Source organism: Dromiciops gliroides, chromosome 2 (assembly GCF_019393635.1).
Source record: "Dromiciops gliroides isolate mDroGli1 chromosome 2, mDroGli1.pri, whole genome shotgun sequence".
NCBI lineage: Eukaryota > Metazoa > Chordata > Mammalia > Microbiotheria > Microbiotheriidae > Dromiciops > Dromiciops gliroides.
The window spans coordinates 439,142,177-439,165,335 of NC_057862.1; the positions used below are offsets into that span (position 1 = coordinate 439,142,177).

At 41.5% G+C, this 23,159-nt stretch overlaps 1 protein-coding gene across 15 annotated transcripts in view; it reads left to right on the forward strand.

Annotated features, from left to right (window-relative positions):
• KCNQ2 (potassium voltage-gated channel subfamily Q member 2) overlaps window positions 1-23,159 on the forward strand; it is a 154,922-nt gene that overhangs the window by 69,690 nt on the left and 62,073 nt on the right. For all 15 annotated transcript variants that reach the window (XM_043987784.1, XM_043987790.1, XM_043987785.1 and 12 more), the window contains exons 2-4: window positions 14,998-15,088; window positions 19,777-19,903; window positions 22,932-23,107. In XM_043987784.1, coding sequence (XP_043843719.1) covers window positions 14,998-15,088; window positions 19,777-19,903; window positions 22,932-23,107 — 394 coding nt within the window. The remainder of the gene's footprint in view (window positions 1-14,997; window positions 15,089-19,776; window positions 19,904-22,931; window positions 23,108-23,159) is intronic.

A 23,159-nucleotide genomic window follows, 5' to 3' on the forward strand; every position in this document is an offset into this window, starting at 1 on the left:
GTGTGTAAAATATCTCATCACAGGAACTTTAAGCAAAGTCCTAGAAGCACAGAGTAGTTCACTTTGTATTGGCATATCTGAGCATCAGGCAGCTTGTGTATACCTACAGAAGCGGTGTAAAGCAAACAAAAGTCGGGGGGAGCACAGAGACCCTGTGATGTACACCCTGTGTCTCTACCTGCTGAGCTCAGACTCTAGAGGGCTTGTGTGTGAAGCAAGAATTGCCTTTGTTGGTTTTAACGCCCTTTAATTGGATGGGAAAAACATGATCAGGCTTATGGGAAAATAGACCTGAATAGATGCTCACTTTGAGAAATTGCAACAGAGGAAACAATATCCTTCTGGCACTCCTGCAGGTGACCATGGCCAACAGCCCTCTTGTAGCCAGTTCTCAAAATGGCTGGTGAGAATTGACTTCACTGGGCCAAGTGCCTAGGAGAGGGCAGGCTGGTTAAGAAGCAGAGGGGGTGCAACTAGGTGGCGCAGTGGATAGAGCACCGGCCCTGGAGTCAGGAGTACCTGAGTTCAAATCTGGCCTCAGACACTTAACCCTTATTAGCTGTGTGACCCTGGGCAAGTCACTTAACCCCAATTGCCTCACTAAAAAAAGAAAAAAAAAAAGAAGCAGAGGGGATGTAGCCACACCTTGTGTACTGTTCCAGGACTCTTAGAAGAAATGGAAATAATGAGGGTGTTAAGGGCTAAAATTCTAGCTAGTCTGTCTAAAATATCTAATGAGTGGTCGCCAATAAATTATAAGCTTTAGCAAGAGTTAGACTTTTAAGCATTTATTAAGGAGAATAAGAATTTGGTAAAGAGAGAGAGAAAGGCCTAGATTCCTATCTATTAAAGGGAGAGCGCATTTCTAGCTCTGCTCTCCGCCAGAGGCCAGAGGAAAGAGCCCCAGAGTCAGCGGCAGTCTCTTCCTTCCTCCTCCCACTAGTCTGCGTCACTTCCTCCCCGCCAAAGAAAAGACTCCTGGTCTTGACCTCAAAGACCTTCGCTTCATGGGCAGAACTCTTCTACAGTAAGTATCCAGCAGGTGGTGTCATTCCAATCGTTACAAGGGGAAGGAGAGAACATGTACAAGGGAGGAACACAGAAAGCTGAGCATGTGTGCAGGCATCTTAACATGATGTAAAGAGATTCATAATAGGAAAACCCCCCACGAACCCACATAATGTAATGGTCTGTTTATGGCTGAGGTTGCAGCCCGGTGTGAATCACTCCCTGGTGATCTGCCGAACATGCTCCAGTGAACATGCATTTCCCATCTCTCCCAAGCACTGCAGAAATCATATGCGGGGAGGAGGGAAACCCTGAGCATTCATCAGGAGGGTCAACCTGCCAGGAGAGGCCTGGCTAAGCTAGATCAGGGCTGGGGAATGCAGCCAAGGGCCCAAACCCAGAAATCTCAGGCTGTGTGTGGGAGGTGCAGAGGAAGAAATACTTTCAGGCCTGCATCACCTAGTCACACAAGCAAGGGAAAGAAACAGCCAGGGAAGAATAGAACTGACTGAGAGGTGATTGGATACAATTCAGTTTATGGAATATTAAATACCTACTGTTTTGCAAGGTATAATGCTGGGTGCTGAGGATATAAAACAGAAATGAAAATCCCTGCCCTTACCCATGTAAATTCTACCATGGAATATGTAGATAAAGGTTGATAGAACATTTATTAAGCACTTAGTATATGCTGGGGGGTAGATATGAGGTGTTCAGAGAGGACTAGCACCTTTGGTATGAGGGCTACTGAGCCCTTTTCAGGGCTGCTCATCCACCTTTGGTGTCCACCCGTCACCCATCTTTCACCTGTGGGTCCAAGAAGCTATAGTAAGCACAGTGGCCACACCTTAGTAAAACCAGCTTCCGCAGATGGGCTAAACCATGACGGGTGGGTCTCAAACATGTCAGTGAATCAGGAAGATGTCTACCCCAAGCACATAAAGACTCCCCCAGCAGAAGGAGCAGATGAGAAAAATTTGTTCCAACAGCCATGAAGGTGATGGCTGAAGCAGGCACTGTGGAGCGCCTAGAGCTTAATCAGACATTGAAGAAGCCATGATCATCTGCTGCATCCTTGGCATCTTGACTTTCGTCCTGCCACTAGACTTCAATGACTCAGGAAGAGAGAGTGAGGCTGAGGACTCTGTGCAACTCTGCCTCACTTAAATCCCATTCACAAGTAAAGAATCACCTTCTTTGTCATTAGACCTCTTCCAGAATGAAAGACAAACAATAACAACTATATGCTGGCCACTGTGCTTAGTATATACAAAATAATACAAAGCCGTTTAAGATGAAAGGAGTAGGAATAGTTGAGGGACTCAGTGATTGAAGAATGAGGAAGGGCCTCATTTAGGATGGAGAACCTGAGAGATTCTTTGAAGGATGCTGGAGATACTCTGAGGAGGCAATGAATTCCAGATATAGGGACCAATTAGTCCCCTTCAAGGTAAAATAACTTCTTCCCAGAGCTGATTGGTCCTGGGCTCCTGTTCGAGAGTCTGAGACCTTTCTTCTACAATCCAGAAAAATCCAGAGGCATGAGGTCCTTCTAGGTTTCTCTCTAGAAAACCCTTGCACATTATTAGTGACTCACTAGATAGTTCATGTCTTCTGTGTGCTCTTCCTAGTAGGGTAAGTTCTTAGGTTTTCAGAGGGAAGACTTGTGTATTAAGAGAATGGTAGAATTGGAAAGATCTTAGAAAACATCTAATCCAACCCTCTCATTTAGATAGATGGGGAAACTGACACCCAGGTAGTGGAAATTACTTTCTCAAGGCCAGAATATCATAGGATTTAGCGACGGAAGAGATCTCCAAGATCATTCAGTCTAGTCTTTTCATTTTGTAGATAAGAAAATGGATGTATAAGGAGGTTAAGTGATTTCTCCAAGGTCACACAGGTAGGAAGAGGAAGAGGTAAGATTTGAAACCAGGGGCACTGACTCCAAATGCAGGACTTTTCCTTGGATGTGTGTCACTCGATCACTTACTTTGTAGTGAAGCCAGGATTAGAACACTTCTAGATTTAGAGCTGAATGTAATCACAGGGTTATAGATTAAAACTAAAAAGGACCTTTGAGGTCATCTAATCCAACCATCTCATTTTACAGATGAGGAAACAGGCCCAAGATTAAATGACTTTGCCCAAGGTTATATGAGTAACTAAGTGACAGAGCTGGCATTTGAACATGGGTCCCCTGACTCCAATCCTGTGTTCTTTCCTCTATATCATAATGCCTTCTTCTCCTGTGCTCTTCTACTGTGCTGCCATAGACTTCCATCACTGGTCCATCCCCACGGAAAGGCCATCTGAAGCCCATTTAAGTATGGCGATGAAGGTTCTAAAAGAAGACATTTAGTTGTTAGAAAATGAGCAGTGATTAATACCTTAGCCCTGACATTGTCACTCACACCCACAGAGCTAATCTGGGAGGATTAAAATAAAGAAGTGACCTTTTAGCCGTTGAGATAAATTATGCCCAAAGACCTAAATTTCCTGGAGGTTTAATGGCATCTCACAGTGTTAGTGCTAGAGAAACCTTAGGGATTATTGATTCTAATTTCCTTACAGATGAGGAAACTGAGACTCACAAGTGAGTCTCTAGTTAATTGCTTCTATCTCTAACTGTCCATAAGGATGTCTTCTCTCTGGGTAATAGGTATAGAATAAAGCAAATGCATTTGCTAACACACATTTTTGTGTGTCTGCCCAGGTAAAGGTCCATCCAAAGGAGGCCAGTGTAATCCTGCCCCTTGGACAGGGCTAGCAAACAGGCAGATGTGTTTATGCCATTTTCCTCATGGCCCAAATACTGCTCAGATAGTCTGTTCATTTATGTGAATGCTCTGCCTTATTTGGATTCAGCAATTTATAGCACTTAGGGCTGTGTGGTTGTTCGGATTTCAGGCATGAACACTGGGCCCCAAATAATGCTGTTTGTCCCTGCTTCTGAGTGAGCTGACAAAGGCACAGGTGAGATGTGGAGTGTTTCTGCTAATAAACTGTGAAATGGTTGGAATTTCCTGGCTGAAGCTACAAAAAACCAGAGAGGAAAGCTGCTTTGCCACTTCATTTGGTCTTTTTGAGTCTTTGAAATGATCTGTAAATGATCTGATTTCTCCCTGTTCTCCTTTCAGCTAAGCTCCCGGCTAGCTTAAGCCCTTGTCTTTCAGACTTTGACTCATCATCAGATGGCAGGATTGCTCTGACTGTGGTCCTCTTTTCATCTTGCTCTTGCCCTCATGGCTTTGCTGTATGGCTCCTCCCTCTCAGAGTAAAATAATCATAATTGGGAGAATGATGAGGGTCACACTCTGAGCTCTCCCCCAACCTTGGGGCAAAAGGAACACTTTGAGCTTTTCCTACAGCAAAGTTGAATGGGAAGTATCTTGGCATCTAATGAATAGAGGGCCAACTTTGGAAATACTACTACTACTACTACTAACAATTGTTAACATTTACAAAATATTTTACATACATTATCTTATTTGATCCTCAATAACAAAGCCCTGTGAGGTAGGTGCAATTGTTATTTCTATTTGACCAGTTTCTTCATGAGGGTGATGTCTTGACTTGCCATTGAATTGGATTTCAGTGAGTCCTCAGCCTCACTCTCTCCTCTAGTCATCCAAGTCCAGTGGTAAGACAAAGGTCGAGATGACTGGCCATGGCCCAGGATGCAGTGGGTGACCTTGGCCATTCTAAATTAAGGTCTTTCCCAGGTTTCAGTTTGTCTGAGGCCACTTCCATTCAATGACTAAGGGTTAGGTAAGAATTGAGACAAAAGATGGCCTGATTTACCATCCCAGAAATATCCATCTGGGAGGGGAAGACTCTTAGAGTTTTTGGCCCAAACAGAAAACAATTGCTGTTTACACTCATTCTAAACCATCAAAACCTAAACAAAGGTGCTTTTCCTGGCAGGGTAAGTTTTTGGCTTTCCACACTGGAAAATCCCCATATATCCAAACTGTCAACAAACATTTGTTAAGCTCTGCTATGTTCCAGACTCTGTCCTTGGTACTGGGGATATGATGACAAAAATGCAATTCAAATCAAAAAAATATTTATTAAGCACCTACATTTCTTGCCTTCAAGGAGCTTACATTCTATGGAGGGATAAGTAACATGTACACTTGTAGGTAGAGAGTCACTCAGTAAACATTCATTGAGTACTTACCATTTGCCAGGCACTGTGCAAAGTGCTAGGGATACAAAAAAGAGAAAAGAAATACAAATTAAAAATGAGTTATCTTCTGAGGGGCTTGCAGCTGGTGAGACCAGGTAGGATCTCATGGAAGAGGGGGTGTGAACTGAGCTGGGAAAAAAGCTCTGATTCTAAGGGGCACAGGTGAGGTGAAGGTGCTTCTGGGGAATGGGAAATTGCCTTAAAAAAGCTTGGAGATGCAAAGATGAAATGTCATGTGAAGAACAGCAAGTCAGTTCATATCAAAGAAATCATTGTTTGAGACCAAAATCAGCCAATCAAACAAAAAGGGATAGCAATGGTATATGTGTCTTACCCTTTCACCCTCTCCCTTTTGACCAGTGGATGGTGTATGCATGTGATGCAGTTGGCATCATTCAGGACTTCTGTCTGCAGCTTGGGAAAACAGGGAGATCAAACTATTCCTAATCAAGAACCCATATCTTGGCTCCATCATCACCAGCCTTTGACCTGAAGAACTAAAACCTTTGTTTTCTGTGATGTTTCAGAGACATCTTCTGCCTCAGTGCTTCACCCTTGAAAATGTCACATGGAGGAGAGCTGACCCTGCCATGTGCCATGATTGTTCCCCTCTCCACAGGCTGTGTGCTGTGGTGGAAAGAACACTGTATCTGGAATCGGAGGAAGAACCCAGGCTCCAGTGCTGGCTCTGCCACTAACTACCTATGTGACCTTTGGCAAGTCACATAACTTCTCAGGTCCTCAGTTTTCTTGTCTATATAATGAGAGGGGCTGAACTAAGTGACCTCTATAAGATCCCTTCCAGGTTTTAATGTGATCCTGTGATCTTTGTTCCTGCTGTGCACTCTCCCTGGAATAGTCTTCTCTTTTCCTATCTAAATTCTACTTTCCAATTAATCAAATATTTATTAAATGTCTACTGTATTAAAAAATGTCTACCTTATGCTAGGTACTATGCTAGGTGGGGCAGCTAGATGGCACAGTGGATAAAGCACTGACCCTGAAGTTAAGAGGACCTGAGTTCAAGTCTCACCTCAGACACTTACTATCTATGTGACCCTGGACAAGTCACTTAACCCTAATTTTCTTAAACATCTGGGGCCATCTCCAGTCATCCTGATATCTATCTTGCCAACTTGGTTCAGATATCTCTAGGGGGAAAATGTGAGGTCAGTGACCTTGCACAGTCCTCCCTCACTTAAATCCAATTCAGTGCAAGTCATGACATCATCCTGACATCATGGACCTCTTCAGGAAAGAAGGATGAACAACAACAACAACAACAACCACGCTAGGCATTGGGATACAAATACAAAATATCTGCATCCTTCAAAGCCCAGTTCTCATTCTGCCCCCTCCTTGAGGTACAGGCCATGGGAAGTTCAGTACAAAGGACTGGAGATGTTTAATTTGAAGAAGGAAAGACTGGTGGGAGTGGGGATGGGAGGATAGCTGTCTTCCAAGTTTTTGAAGGGCTGTAATATGGAAGGGGGGTTAGGTTTGTTCTGTTTGGTCCCAAAGCACAACTAGAAGTTGCAGAGAAGAAAATTTTCGTTTTATGTAAGAAAAGAATAACACTAGGTTATATAATGGATAGAGGGCTGGACCCGGAGTCAGGAAGACCTGAGTTTGAATCCTTCCTCAGACACTTACAAGCTGTATGACTGAACAAATTCCACATCCTCTTTAAAACCTCAGTTTCTTTATCTGTTAAAATGGGAATGATGATAGCACCTACCTCATAGTGTTGCTGTGAGGATCACATGAAATAGTGTAGGTAAAGTGCTTTGCAACTTCAAAGTGCTATATATTATTAAGGAAGGAAGCAAACATTTATCAAGTGCTAAACTATGTTCCAGGCACTGTGCTTGCTAATCACTTTACAAATAGTATCTCATTTTATCCTCACTACAATCCTTGGAGGTGGGTGCTATTATCCCCATTTTACCACATGGAAACTGAGACAAACAGTGGTTAAGTGACTTACCCAATGTCACACACCTATTGAGTACCTGAGGCATATTTGAACTCCCATATCCCTGACTCCAGACTTAGCACTCCATTCAGAGTACCATGATGCCTCAAAATGGAATGATTTATCTTAAAAGAGAGTGAGCTTCCCATCACTGGAGGTCTTCAAACAGTGACTGATTGTCAGGGATGTGATGGGGAGGGTTGAATTTCTGTTTAGGTGACCCCTGAAGTCCTTTTCAGCTCTGGGATTTTGTCATTCTACAATAATCTCTCCACTTCCTAACACATTAATATTTAACACTGGTACTTGGCAGTGTTTACTTTTTAGGATGTCATTATTTCCTGTCTGGTATTATGCAAAATTTCATGTATGAGTCTTGTTTTTGCAATATCAAACAGACAAAGGCCTGTGAACTCCTGAGGAGTAGGGGGCTATGTCTTTTCCTCCTCCTGTATCTCTTTCAGCATCTACTGTCTTCATTAAATTGAGCTGAGTTCTCTTATTTCCTCCCAAGCTCTAGAGTAAAACAGTAAGATTGATTGTGGGAAAGCTGAGTGAGCATTTGAGAGAATCCCTCACTCCCGCTGCTGCTGTCCCTGGGCTGTCCCATGGCTGAGTCTCTCTCTCTCTCTCTCTCTCTCTCTCTCTCTCTCTCTCTCTCTCTCTCTCTCTCTCTCTCTCTCTCTCCCCCCCTCTCTTCCTCCCCTTTGTGGGTGGTTTGGTGTTTACAGCCCCAGGGGGAATTCAGACTGAATGAGCCTGCCATCTGGGCTTTGTTCTTCCTCCTCCTGTTTCTGTGCTGTGGCACCAGCCTGAAGCTTTCACCAGCCCTCAGTTAACCTGGTTATTTCTCCCTAATCTGTCATGCCTAACAGCATCATCCCTGATGGATTTCAGATTGAGTTCTCTATTACACACTGACGTTTCCCAGAATTCTGGCCACAAGGGCTCTTCATCGGAGGATGTTACTCAGAAAATTAGGTTGATTGTTGCCTGCCTACCTGGACCCAGACATACTCTTCCCTCCAGCCATTCTAGCTCTCCCTGTTGCCTTTTTGATTGTTCTATTGATGGATCAGGAAAATTAAAACTGACTCTGCATTTCTTTCCCCAGATCACAACTTTTCCTTCCTCCATTACAGCTGGGATTAAAGGAACTTCCTTGGTAGAAGCTTTGGTTGATAATGGATCACTACTAAATGATCTCCTTTGTGACTGGCAGCCTGTCATAATATATTGAGTTCTGGACTTGGAGTTCAAGCTCTTTTTCTGGAACAAATTAGCTGTAAGATCACAGGACAGTCATTTAACTCCTTAGTGCCCTTAGGCAACTCTTTAAGATTGAGGGAGCTTTCACACAAGGAGTTCCCGACATAGATTAAATACTTATTTGGTACCCACCCCCCCCCATCGCTCTTCCAAATCATTTTTTGCTTGAAAAATGCTTTACCATAATTTTTATTCATCAATCTTCCAAATTCTTTAAGCTTATATTGGGTTTTCTCATTTGGAGAGGAAGAGAGAGGCTAAATGACTTTTTTTTCCCCTGGGTCACATAGCAAAGTTTCAACCTAATGGCTATCCCTGTTGAACACAATTATCTGTGTTCAGTAAGTATTAACTGGATTGTATTGAAGGTAATATTTATTCCACTTGGGGTTTTGTGGGGAGGGTTTTGCTATTGGAGCAACTTTTCCTTCCTGCCTGAAATGCAAGAATAGGCATTGCACTTTTGCTTGAATAGCTAAACTGCTCCGTTTTCTCTTGAGTAGAATGTGGTAGCTGAATTGGCTCCTTTTAAAATTTAATTTAAAAAATAAATGTATATTTGTATATATACATACATATTGCATATATACATATATTATATAATATGTTTATATTAAAATATATGTTTGTGTGTATATATGTATATAACTATATATACACATACATACACACATCTACACATACATATATACATACACACACAGATATGGCAATTGAGGTTAAGTTACTTGCCAAGGGTCACATAGCTAGTGAGTGTCTGAGGCTGGATTTGAACTCATGTCCTCCTGACTTGAGGGTTAGTGCATGATATACCATACCACCTAGCTCCTCCTGTTATTTTCTGAAATGCCTTTTGGTTCTGACATTCCATGATCCTGTGAGATAACAGCATTCCCTAGATAGACTTACTCCAAAGATCCCTAGAACACACTATGCTCAAGTTATACTAAAACACTTCTGGGAAAAAAGTCTGCTGTAGCTTAGGGCGGTAGAAAGGGACTGGAAGTCAGAAGACATAGTATCTAGTCCCAGTGTCTCTACCCACTTAACATGGTACCTTGGTCAAGTCACTTGCCTTCTCTAGCCTTGGATTCTTTTTTCTGGGTAATTTAATCATTTTATTGATAGGATGGCAGGTTATTAATAAAAGGATGGTCATTAGTAATCTCTCTCAGACCAAAGACCCTTAATGTCGGTGGCATCACATTTTATATCCCATTCTAACTGTAGGAGGGCCATCACATGGCAATCAAATCTAATAGATTGACATATTTGGAGGTGTGTTATATTAAAATGAAGTTTGCAGATGTTGGACTTAGGTCACTCAAATCTTGGCAGAAAGAAGACATCAGAGAAAGAATTCATACCCCACCAAAGTTGGTGGGGGCACAATAGTTTACACCTAGGTGTGTGGTTTGGTGCAAGAAAGGGTTGGACTAGATAGTCACTGATGTCTTTTCCTGCTCTAGACCTATTGATCCTATTACTATATATTCTTTAAGATTGCTTCTGGGGGGCAGCTAGGTGGCATAGTGGATAAAGCACCAGCCCTGGATTCAGGAGCACCTGAGTTCAAATCTGGCCTCAGACACTTGACACTTACTAGCTGTGTGACCCTGGGCAAGTCACTTAACCCTCATTGCCCCACGAAAAAACAACAACAACAACAACAACTCCAAAAAACAAACAAAAAAGATTGCTTTTGGTTTGAAATTCTAGGATTCTTGAGCATTCAGTTTGGGACACCACATTTTAGGAAATATGGTGGCAAATTGAAACATTTTCATAGGAAAATTGCAGGCCTTAAAACTGATCCACTAAACAATAACTGGCATTTATATAGCACTTTAAAATTTAGATATCTCCATTCAGCCTTATAGCGACTTTGTAAAGCCTATATATAATGGGAATTATTCTCATTTTATAGATGAGAAAACTGAGGCTCAGAGAGATTGAATGACTTGCCCAAAGTCACACAGCTAGTAAATGTCAAATGCAATTTGAACCCAGGTCTCTCTGACTGGTCCAGAACTTTATTCACTATTCTACCAGGCACAGTAGATAGAGCACTGGGCTGGGAATCAGGAAGACTCAGATTTGTGAGGGAAATCTAGCTTCAGTCACTTATTAGCTGTGTGACTCTGGGCAAGTTGCTTAACCCTGTTTGCCTCAGTTTCCTCATCTGCAAAAGGAAAGGGAAAAAAAAACACTCCAGTATTTTTGCCAGGAAAATCCTCAATGCCTTTATGAAGACTCAAACATGACTGAAGAATGACTCCACAAGCAAAACCATATCCTACTACTCTTTAAATGAAGGAAATGGGGATGTTTAGATTGGAGGAGGAAAAACTTCGGGAGTATGTGCTAGCTGTCTTTAAGTATTTGGGAATCTTATATGGAAGGGGGATTAGACTTGTTCTGCTTGGTTCCAAAGGGCAGAATCGGGGACAGTGGGCAAATATGGAGAGGAAGGTTTTGGCTTGATCTAAGGAAAAACTTCAGAACAATTGGAGTGGAACAGGCTGCCCCAGGAGATAGTCTTGTACCTGCTTCTCTCTTGTCTCAAATGGTTCTCTCAATAGCTCTATGTGTGGGTGTCTTGCCTCTGAGCTCCTTGGGGGCAGACTGTGTGTCTTTTCTTGTCTCCCTCCCAATCACCTAGTAGAGGGCTTGGCACACTCATCGAATATTTGAATTTCAATTTCAATAAAATTCTAATAGGGTAACACTGAATCATAAAGAATATAGGAACCATAAAGAAAGTTTGATTTGAGACAACTTGGAATTTCTGTAGGTAAATCAGAAGAACATTCAGTCCTTTGACACTTCTGGGGAAGAACCAATTTGGTGTCCTGGGCCATTGTGGTGAATTCTGAGTTATCTTCTCTTTGGATCATCCAGTCTAGGCTACCTTCTTTACTGTCATGGGAGGAAGCTCAGGGAAGGCTGCATCTGAATCACTTCACTATTGTCCCAAATAAGGTAGACCCAAACAGGTAACTCTTGTTGAAGGATGTATTTGAATGAACTTTTAGAGAAGCTGCTATTTGGAGACTCTTCATAGCACAGAAAATCCACAAACATTAAAGTGCTTACTATGTTCAGGGAGCTTTGCTAAGTTCAGGGGATACAAAAAAACCCCAAAAATATGGCCCATGCCCTCAAAGAGTTCACATTCTCAACATGAAAACAACCAAAAACTACAAGATATATAGTGTAAATGCTAGGTAATCTCGGATGGAAGGCACTAAGCATGTGTGGATGGGGGGGGCATGCATAAAAAGCTTCTTAACAAAAGGTGAGGTTTGGACTGAGTCTTGAAAGAAGTTAAGATGCCTAGAAGAGGAGGGAGAAATTTCTAGGTATGAAGGATAACTGGTAAAATTGCATGTATTTTTTTTTTACTATTAGGTCTGTATCCCAAAGAGGTTCCCCCCTCAAAAAAAGGGAAAAGGACCTACTTTTTTGGGGGAGGGGAGGGGTGAGGCAATTGGGGTTAAATGACTTGCTCAAGGTCACACAGCTAGTAAATGCCAAGTATCTGAGGCCGTATTTGAACTCAGGTCCTTCTGACTCCAGGGCCGGTACTCTCTCCATTGTGCCACCTAGCTGCCCCAAAAGGACCTACTTGTACAAAAAATTTTATAGCAGCTCTTTTTATGGTGGTAAAGAGTTGGAAATTGAGGGGATTAATTGAGAAATGGATGAACAAGGGGTATATGAATGTAATGGAATACTATTATGTTATAAGAAATGATGAGCAGGAAGATTTCAGAAAAACCTGGAAAGACTTATTTGAACTGATGCAAAATGAAGTGAGCAGAACCAGAACATTGTATGCAATAACAACATTGTACAATAATCAGCTATGAATGAGTTAGCTATTCTTAGCAATACAGTGATCCAAGGCAATTCCAAAAGACTCAGGAGGAAAAATGCTATTCACATCCAGAGAAAAAACTAATGGAGTCTGAATGCAGATTGAAGTATACTATTTTTACCTTCTTTATTTTTTCATGTTTTTTTCCTTTTGGTCTGTTTCTTCTTTTACAACCATGACTGATATGGAAATATGTTTTACATGATTGTACATATATAACCTATATCAAATTGCTTACTGTTTTAGGGAAAGGGGAGGTGAGGGAGGGAGAAAATTTACAACTCAGAATTTTCAAAAGAATGTAAAAATTTATCTTTATGTATAATTGGAAAAAATAAAATACTATTAAAAATAAAGTCAGATCTAAAGAAAAAATGTATGGTTTTGGGGGATGGAATGATGCATGGGAGGAAGGGCAAGAAATCTGTAAAGTATGAGAAGACTAGAAAGGTATGAAACAGCAAAGTTGTAAAGAGCTTTAAAAACTAAATAGAGGTTTTTATAGCATGACCATCAGGTGCTGAGCATTTACTTCTTGAATACATAGGAGTCTTTGGCTAAGGGGCAGAGGAGGGAATGGGGAAGGGGAAGGAGGAATCAGGGGAAATTGCAGTTGACTATATATGTTATTCCTCCCCACAGGCTCTTTCCTCCCCCAGGTAGCCACTGTGGTACTCTGATGCAGTGCCTTAAACAGTGGTCACACTTTCTCATAACTGCATGCTTTTCCAAACCGAGCCAATTAATTCAGCATCTGCCCTTTGTAAACCACTAGCCTGGGAAGAGGTGGAGCCTGAGTGAAGCCAAATGACTATCAGTGGAGAATCTCGCAAACAAGCTCAGACCTTCTTTCTTCTGGATTGGGGGATAATCTGTGAGGCAAAGTTAAATGCAACAGTATGAGGGAAGAAGAAGACAAAGGAAAATTTGGGGTGGGGGCAGAAGATCTGGGTTCTAGTCCCCAGTTTGTCACTAACCAGCTTTGTGACTTTGGGCATTTCTGCTCTATTGGCCTCAGTTTTTCCCATATGGAAAATAAAAGGATTGGAATAAATTATCTCTAAGACTCTTTGAGCTCTGTTATTCTTGGATATTCAGAAATTAGGAAAAGAGAAAATTGATTATAGTTGTAGCAAGAGACATTGGGTCAGGTATGAAGAATTCACTGAGAGACTACAACAAATAGGGGGTTGGTGGTATAATGGGTAGTGTTGGGCTTCAAGTCAGGGAGACCTGAGTTCAAATCCAGCCTCATACACTTACTAGCTGTATTACCCTGGGCAAGATACTTAACCTCTGCTTGTTTCAATTTTCTCATCTGTAAAATTGGGATAATAATAGCCCCTACTTTCCAAGGTCATTTTGAGAAAAAATAATATATTTGTAAAGTGTTTTACAAAACCTTAAAGCACTATAAAATATTAAATTTTCTTATTATTATCCATAAAATAAAACACATAGTAGAATTCAAAGGATAACAATTACATTAAAGTTCAGTTATTGATTTTTTTTTAAAGCAAGTTCATGGACCCCAAGTTAAGAACTTCTGCTAGAAGAGGACTGATTGTTGATAGGGTTATAGATTTAGAGGTAGAAGGGACCTCACAGATAATCTGGAAGGTCCAAACCTTTCATTTTACAGATGAGGAAACTGAGACCCAAAGATAAGTGACTTGATTAAGGTTATGAAAGTGGGATTAAAGAATCAGGAGTTGAAGTCAGATCCTCTAGGACCTGGAAATCCAGCACTACTCTTACACACACACACACACACACACACACACACAGAATGATCATAGAATCCATAGAATCCATAGAATCTTCTCGGAGGGTCCAAACTCTTCCAAAAGAGTTGAATACGTTCAGGACTGTTGTTATTCTTGTGTGGAAAGGGCTTGAGTGATATTATCTTTCCTTCACAATGATCTCTCCCTTTAACAAATTAAACAATGTTCATATTTATTTGTCAGGGAAGGGACTGGATAGGACAGATTCCTTTCTGGTGCACTGTCGTCTTTGAAGCCAAAAAGTCTGTTGATGGCCCTCCCTCCTGCCCCCTCACAGAGATCTGTTTTGTTTTGCCACATGCAGACCCAGGTGTAGACTGTTTGCTGGCATGCCCCACTTTAAGCAAACCCAAATCAACAACTATTTGTAGTGCCAAGACCTCTGTTCAGTACCTACTCATATAGTCTGAGCCAAAAGGGACCATATGAGCATAGGATTTAGAGTTGAAAAAGACCCTTTGAGATCATGTTTTATTTTACATTTAAAGGAAAACTGAGACTCAGGGAAGTTAAAGTACTTGTTCAGTCACACAGGCAGTAGGGCAAAGAACAGGGATTTGAACTTTGGTTCTCTAACTCAAAATCTTGGGCTCTTTCCAAAACACCACAACTTTAGAGAGAATTTTGTCCAATGTTCTCAATTTACTGATGGCAAACTGGAGTCTAAAGAGGGAGACTGACTTGCTCAAGGTCACCCACATAGTGATTAGTTAATCCAGAACCAAAGCCTAGGTCTACTGACTCCAAGTCAAATGCTGCCCCTGCCCTCCAAGAGCTAATGGTGTTAATTGGGGAGACAGTTTTTTTTCAGCCAAGGAAACCAAAACTGTACAGTGGAGCCTGAAGGTCATGCCTCAGTCTGAGTGGCCTTTATCTTTTTCCTCAGGTTCTTGCTGGTTTTCTCTTGCCTGGTGCTGTCAGTGTTCTCCACCATCAAAGAATATGAGAAGAGTTCAGAAGGTGCCCTCTACATCTTGGTGAGTGACAAACTTTGCTTAGGTATACATGGGCAAAGAACATGGTTAGGTTTGAATATATGTTCAGGATGAGGAAGAGTAATTGAAGGCTCTTGGAGCATATTATTGGTGGGGACTTGGGGAAATGGAGCTATTGAGAACCCTTATAGTGAGAAGTCAATGTCCCCGTGATCAGGATCAAGGAAGAACCATTTTGGATAACCTACATCATTGTGGGAATCATTTATTTCCCATTTCTTTTATATCTCAGCTGATGTAGAAAAGCCTCAGACCACAAATCCCCCCAAAACATTCATGGAACCTCACGGAGTCCTTTAATAGCTGTATTTGTGTAAATTTGTTTCCCTTATGAGATGCCAAGGTTCCTGAGGTCAAAGACCTTGTCATCTTCCTAATTCCCCCATCATCAGTACCTCCTTTCCAAAATGAGGGGAATGAAAAGCCTGAGAGTCATAGTTTCTGGGTAATTAATAATCAATTAATTGATTATGGTTAGCAAATACTCAATAAATTGAGGTCAATGGCTTCTCTCATAATCAAAAATGAATCTTGGAGATGGTCAAATGGTTAAATACCTTTGGAGAAGGGGTCGTCCCTTATGAGTAGAAATCATCTCCAATTGGTTAACAAGCAATGAGGGGATGGAGGTATTAATGAAGAAGTGGGCCAAACATTTTCAGCTCCTCCTGCTGAGAACATGACCTAATCATGAGACAGCCACCTTTAGAAATCTAGACAAAAGAATCCATCTCTACCTAGACTGCTCTGGCTGGTTTTCCCTTTCATAAGCTAGGTTACCCTAAATTCTAATGGAAAGTTTCAAGGACAGGGGCTTATTTTCTAATAAGAACTCACCTACGCTGGATTCTGTTTGTAAGGTCTTCTAGTTGGGTGGGGTCCAATCCAAGCTCAAGAAGCATGTACCCAGAGGATTTGGGCAATCTCATTAGCACTGTCCTTCAGAGCCTGGCTGAATAACCTACAGGGACTGGTTTCTGAATGAGGAAATAGGAAGGGAAAACCTTAATCCTAATTTAATAATTGGTTATTAATATAAAAGAAAAAATAATTATTTCTCTCAAAAAATTTCCTTCTTGTTGTTTTTCACATGCTTATTTGTGAACATGTTGTTTACTGATAGAATATAAACTCTTTGAGGGCAAGGAACATTTCATTCTTGTCTTTGGATCTCCAGTGCCTAGTACCATACCTGGCATGCAGTAGATGCTAAAACAATGCTTGCTGATTGACTAATGTTTTTTTTCTCTCATTTCTCCCACAATGCTTATCACAGGGCTGAGCACAAAAGAGGCCCTAAGTAAATATTTATTCTTATTAATGTTATTAATAATAACAGCTCACATTTCTGTAGCATTTTATAGTTTATAAGGAGTTTTCCTCCAAATTGAGGTAAGTAGTGAAATCTTACCCTCATATTACAGATAAGACACTTAGATTGAGGCTAAGTGACTAAAATTATACTTGAAAAGCAACTTGATGATTATAAAGCAAAGTGTCCTAGACATAGTAAAACCCCAGAAATGTGACTTACAGTATCATAGCTTTAAAACCATGGGTATGATGTATTGTTGCTTCATATAGCTCTCTTTGTAACAATTTGCCTATAAGGTGGGTCCTATTTTATATTGCTTGAGACAGATATTATAACAGGGTTATCTCTGCCTCCTTATGTTTGTTTTAAAACAAGATTATCTTTGCCTCTCTCCCATGAACAGCATTAAAACAAGGCTATCCTCCCCCAATCCTAGTATTGTAATATATCTGGGGCCATCTCCAGTCTTCTTGATGTATATCTTGCCACTGATTTCAAATAGCTCTGGAGGAGAGAATGAGGTCGGTGACCTTCCATAGCCCTCCCTCACTTAAATCTAAATTCACTGAAAGTTATGACATCACCCTGATGTCATGGTCCTCTTTGAGAGCGAAGGACAAAAAACAACAAGTATTAGAAAAGAACTATCTCTGCCCTGACATCAGCATCAAAGCAGGGTAATCCCTGCCCCCTGACACTAGCTTTAAAATGGGTTTATTCCTGTTCCATAACATCAGCTCTACTGAAGTTGTCCCACAGTGTGATGTAGACAAGATAGGCATCTTCTCCCTATAGAGGAATGAACTCTGGAGCCTGGAATCAAAGTTCTTTGGCCATAACCATTGTATTAATCACTGTATTTTCATTCCTCATCTCAAGTTGAACCCTCTCCATATTCCACCCCCAACCCTGGTTGTTCATGACTGGATCCCTAGAGGAGCTAGGAATGCCTTTGACATATGCTTGTTAGCAATTGGAGGGGGGGGTGTGTGAGAGAACGTGGTTGTGCAGAGGAAAACTCTGAGTCAGGCTGAGCTGGCTGGGCCCCAGCAACAGAACAGAGAGAGAAGGGCTGTCATGGGAACCAAGATTTAATTGTGTTTTTTTCAATTTCAGACAAAGCAAAAAATGAAAAGCTCTTAGGTAAGGGAGGAATAGGTTCAGAAAGGAAGTCTAATAAGCCTTCCTCTCATGGGCTTGGAGGACATCCAGTCTTCTCTCTGATGAATTACTTTCCATGAAGCATTTGGATTTGGAGCTCATGAAAGGGAAAAGAGTGAGGAACCCAGTTGAGGGGGTAATTTTGCTGGATCCCAGGACCTTCCCTTTGACCCATTCCTTATTTAGGCTGGGACCTACTAGTCCTCTTTTATCCCCTCCACCATCCACAATCTACTGCCCACTAGAAGCCCAGAGGATGTGCCCAAAAGCCAGGAGATGCCAAATGCATCAGCTTAATTGTTCATTCCCACAGCCTACTTCAATGCCTCTGCTCCTCCTTGGGGTGTCCTGACATTTCATCTTTCCAGTAAATTCTCTGTTATTCCATGTGTTTATGCAGAAATAGGAGATGAATTGGGGAAAGAGGAGTGGCACTGTAGGGTTAGGCTCCAGAGTTTTATTTGGGTAGAAGCATGAAAATCAAAGCCCTCAGAGCTTTCCTGGGGTTTTCAGACATACTTGCAGATAGGTCAGGTGCCCTGTGGTATGAGGACAACAGGCATATAGCCATAGGGCCTGCTTTCCATGGGAAGATTTTTATTTGAATGTTGAAATGCTTTCAACCAGTAAGTATTTATTAAATGCCTACTATGTAGCAGGCACTGTACAAGGTGTCAGGGACACAAAGACAAAACTGAATTAGGTCCTACCCCCAAGAGGCTTATATTCTATCAGGAGAGACAACACTTATATAAGACATCTATAAGAGCAATGCAATTTTCTTTTTTGTGAGAAGGTACTAGCTATGCTTGGTACAAGCTGATAGGTGGACTTGTACCTTTGTTTGAACTTAGGAAAGCTGTTGTGGAGATTAAGGGTGATGCCTGCTGGGGAACTGGGGAATCAATGCTAATAATTGCTTCCCTTCCTCCTTGGAATCTTACAGATTGCTGTGTGATTGTCTGCTTCCAATGCAGAAGGGAAGTGATCCCTAGTGGTCACTGTGTGTCAAGGCATGGCTCATGCAGGGGGATTTCCCAAATTGCTGCTGAAATATATGATGAAATTAGACACTACAGCTTCCCTTCTGCTTTCTGCTCACAGTGACACTGATTTCAGTGATGATTTGCTCTGACATCCGGATATGTTGGAAGACACTAGGCTGGGAATGCTTACCTTTGCTCTTTGTTCCCAATGTCATTCAGAAAACAAAATTCCCATAAGCAAAGTTCCTAGGGTCTTAGGTTCTCATAGCTCCATTTTCTAATTCCGTTTAGATGCCTTCAGGAAAAAAAAATCACGAGAAGGCAGTGAGAATGGCACTGACTGGTGAAAAATCCAGGCTTATTTCCAAAAAAAATGTGGGAAGTAAGAAATTGGAGTTCTGGGGAAGCTCAGTGCCATCTTGGGTGCGTCCAGGATGGGGGTGGTGGCGATAGTTTGTACGTTATATCATGAGAATCCAGCATCTTCTTCTCTGAGGGAACTTTGAGAGCCAGTGAATTAACCTATCTGTGCAAAATGTTTGGAGAGGCTGGCTTAGATGATTCTTTCAATAGCAAAGTTTCATTCCAAAATATCGGCTGTCCTGGATGGATGGATGGATGAATGAATGAATGAATGAATGAAAACACATTTAATAATTACTTTCAAGGTGACAGTGTCTGGGCATGCTTGCCAGGAGGTTTAGGGTTTCCAGGTCAGAGGGTAGGATTTTTTAGCCTCTGGTTCAGCTTCTACTCTGCCCCTTGTTCTACTGGTCAGCACACTTTCTGTAACATAACTTGGGAGTTTTTGTATCCAGCTCCCTTACAGATTCTGACCATGTGGGCTAGATGCTCCATTCATTTGTGCTCTTTCCTTTGGGGAACAGATGGCTTCCTATATGACCTAGCTGTTAAGCAGGGTACATACTAGGATTCTTTTGGTGATACCTTCAATGGACCTGAAGCCAGAGGGAATTTAATCTGATCAAACAAACATGTTTTTTCTGACCTCAGCTTGATGATTCCAGGCTTCAGGTCAATAATTCAGAGCCCTTAAAATGATCTGGTGTCTATGAAGATGAACTTCATATTGGTGAGGGAGTTGTCCTGCCTCGGGGCAGAGGTCAAGGGCTCCAAGTGTTGCATAATCATTTGGTTCAGGGGGCAGAGAAGCATCCAGCAGCTATTGTGTGTGACTCTCATTTCAGGAAATCGTCACTATCGTGGTTTTTGGGGTGGAGTACTTTGTGAGGATCTGGGCTGCTGGCTGCTGTTGTCGCTACCGGGGCTGGAGGGGAAGACTGAAATTTGCCCGAAAACCCTTCTGTGTCATCGGTAAGGACTTCCCCAAGGGGAAAACCTCTGGGGAACAGGGAAAACCCTGAGATGGGGATAGCATGTGGGGGCTTAGAGCTGCATAAAGAGTGAGAGCCTCCCCTTCATCTGCCAGCCCACATCCTGTCAGTCAAGGAACTGGCATTTCTTGCAAGGAAGACTAAATTCATAATGTCACTACCATGACATTGGCATGGATTGTTCTTTGTTCTTGGTAAGGAGACCTCTGTAAGAGAATCACTTGGAGAAAAGCAAAACACAGGGAAGACTCTTTATATTGTGGTCTGGATTTGAATGAGCCCGTCAGTGATATGGAGATGCAGAGGACCATTCAGAACCAGAAATCCAGGGCACCTTTCAATTTTTTTTTCAAATTTTTTCAATTTTTATTTTTTTCAATCTTAATAGTATTTTCCCCAGTTACATGTAAGGATAGTTTTCAACATTCATTTTTCATAAGATTTTGAGTTCCAAATTTTTATCCCTCCTTCCCTTCCCTCCCCTGATATAGGTTATATATGTACAATCACATTAAACACATTTTCATATTAGTTATGTTGTGAGAGAAGAATCAGAATAAAAGAGAAAAACCTCAAGAAAGAAAAAAAAAACAAAAAAAGTAATAATAGTATTCAATCTGCATTCAGATTCCACAGTTCTTTTTTCTGGATGTCGAGAGCATTTTCCATCATGAGTCCCTTGGATCATTGTGTTGCTGAGAAGAGCTAAGTCTATCATAGCTGATCATCACACAATGTTGCTGTTACTGTGTACAATGTTCTCTTGGTTCTTTTCACTTCTCTCAGCATCAGCAGGCCCCCTTTCAGATATCTATTGGTGAGACCAGTGCAGTTATCTGAATCTATAAGCACAACAAACAAACAAATGAAAACAACAGTGACACTGGGAACTTGTCTTTGATGGATTTGAAAGGTAGAGATTACAGGATCTTAGCTTTAGAGCTAGAAAGGATTGTAAAGGTCATTGTGTTCAACACCCTTATTTTACAGAAGAACTGAGACCCAGAGAAATCAAATGACTTACCCTGGCCCTTACAGGGGCAGCTGGGTGGGCAGTGGACAGAGCACTGGGCTTTAAATCAGGAAGACTCATCTTCATGAGTTCAAATCCAGTCTCATACACTTAATAGCTGTGTGATCTTAGACAAGTCACTTAACCTGGTGTGCCTCCCTTCCTCATCTGTAAAATGGGCTGGAGAAGGAAATAGCAAATCACTCCAATATTCTTGCCAGGAAAACCTCAAATGGGATAGTGAAGAGTTGGAAATGACTGAAACAACTCAACAACAACTATACCAACAATAAAACGGAGTCACACAGCTTATATATGTCTGATGCAGGGATTAAACCCAGATTTTCCTGACTCCAACTCTAGCTCTCCATCCACTGTCCCATAGTACCTCACATAGAGACTGATGGTGGCATCTCCTTGGGAGGACTTAAAATTTTTTTTTTCAATTAACAGGTATTTTTCTCTCCCTTCCCTTCCTTTCCTCTTCTGCTGAAAAAAGAAAAAGAAACCCCTTGAAATAAATATGCATAATCAAGCAAAACGAATATCCACATTGGCCATGTCAAAAATGTATGTGTTATTCTAGCTATCCAGTCCATCACTAGGAGACAGATAACATCCTTCATCATCAGTTCTCTGGAATTATAGTTGGTCATTGCATTAATCAGAGTTTTTCATTTTTATAATGTTTTAATAGTGTTAATTGTTCTCCTAGTTCTGCTCACCTTATTCTGTATCAGTTCATACAAGCATTCCCAGGTTTCTCTGAAACCAGTCCCTTTCATCATTTCTTACATCGCTTAAGTATTCCATTACATTCATAAACAATGATTTGTTCACCCGTTCCCTAATTGATTGACGTCTTCATTTCCAGTTCTTGGCCACCACAAATAGAGCTGCTCTAAATGTTTTTGTACAGAATGGTATTTTCCCTCTTTCTTGGGATTTCTTGGGGATATAGGCCTAGAAGTGCTATTGCTGGGTCAAAGGATATGCACTGCTTAGTAATTTTGGGGGGCATAGTTCCTAATTGCTTTCCAGAATGGCTATATTGGACTCTTTAATCAGAATGAACAATAGGAAAGTATGGTTCTATCACAAAAACCTGGATTTGGAGTTGGAGAACCTGGATTCAAATTCTTGCCTTGGGAAGTAAATTTACCTTGGTGGGCCTCAATGGGCCTATCAAACGAAGGAGTTGAAATAATTGACCTTAAAGGTTCCTTCCAGTTTTAAGTCTGTGAAGATGAATTTTTTTGAATAGCCCTAAACATTTATCTGGATTTACTCAGGACCATCACATCTACATGTGAAGTTCTTCTGGGATAACTTGGTACCCATTAAAGCTTGGGACTTTCTCTTTGATTCAAGGTCACAGACAAATATAGTAAAAATAAATAATAATAATAAACCTTCTAGGAGCATTAGACCTAGCAGATGGGAACTCTGAGACAGAAAAAACCCTCAGGAATTCCCAATGTGAGGGAAGTTTTCTATGGATATCTTATTTCCTAGATTTAGAAGTAGAAGAGACCTCAGAATTGATTTAGTTCAACCCCTTCCCTTTATGGATGAGGAAACTGAAACCCAGGGAGATCATGACTTTCACTAAGGTCATCCCAGTGAATGTCAGTAGTGGAATTTGAACCTAGGTCCTTTGACCTCAGAGCCAGTGCTCTATTGACTATGCCATACTACCCACTTCTTCTTGAAGCCTCTATTATGCCAGCAATCATATAGAGAAACAATGGAGTGCTCTCTCTCTCTCTCTCTCTCTCTCTCTCTCTCTCTCTCTCTCTCTCTCTCTCTCTCTCTCTCTCTCTCTCTCTCTCTCTCCCTCTCCTTTATTTTGCCAAGGTAGCAACATACTGATGGGCTGATCACTGAAAATCAGCCAAGCTCACTTCTCAAAGCAGAGATCTGACCCAGTCCCATGAAGGCAGAAGGGACAGATGGTACTTGATCTCACAGACTGTTTTGGTTATCTTTTTCATAGACATCATGGTGCTGATAGCCTCGATTGCTGTGTTGGCTGCGGGATCCCAGGGCAATGTGTTCGCCACTTCAGCCCTGCGGAGTTTGAGATTCTTGCAGATTTTGAGGATGATTCGAATGGATCGGAGAGGAGGCACCTGGAAACTCCTGGGTTCAGTGGTGTATGCTCATAGCAAGGTAAGCCCTGAAAGAGCAGAGAGTGATTTTAGGAGACCATGCCCTGGGGCTG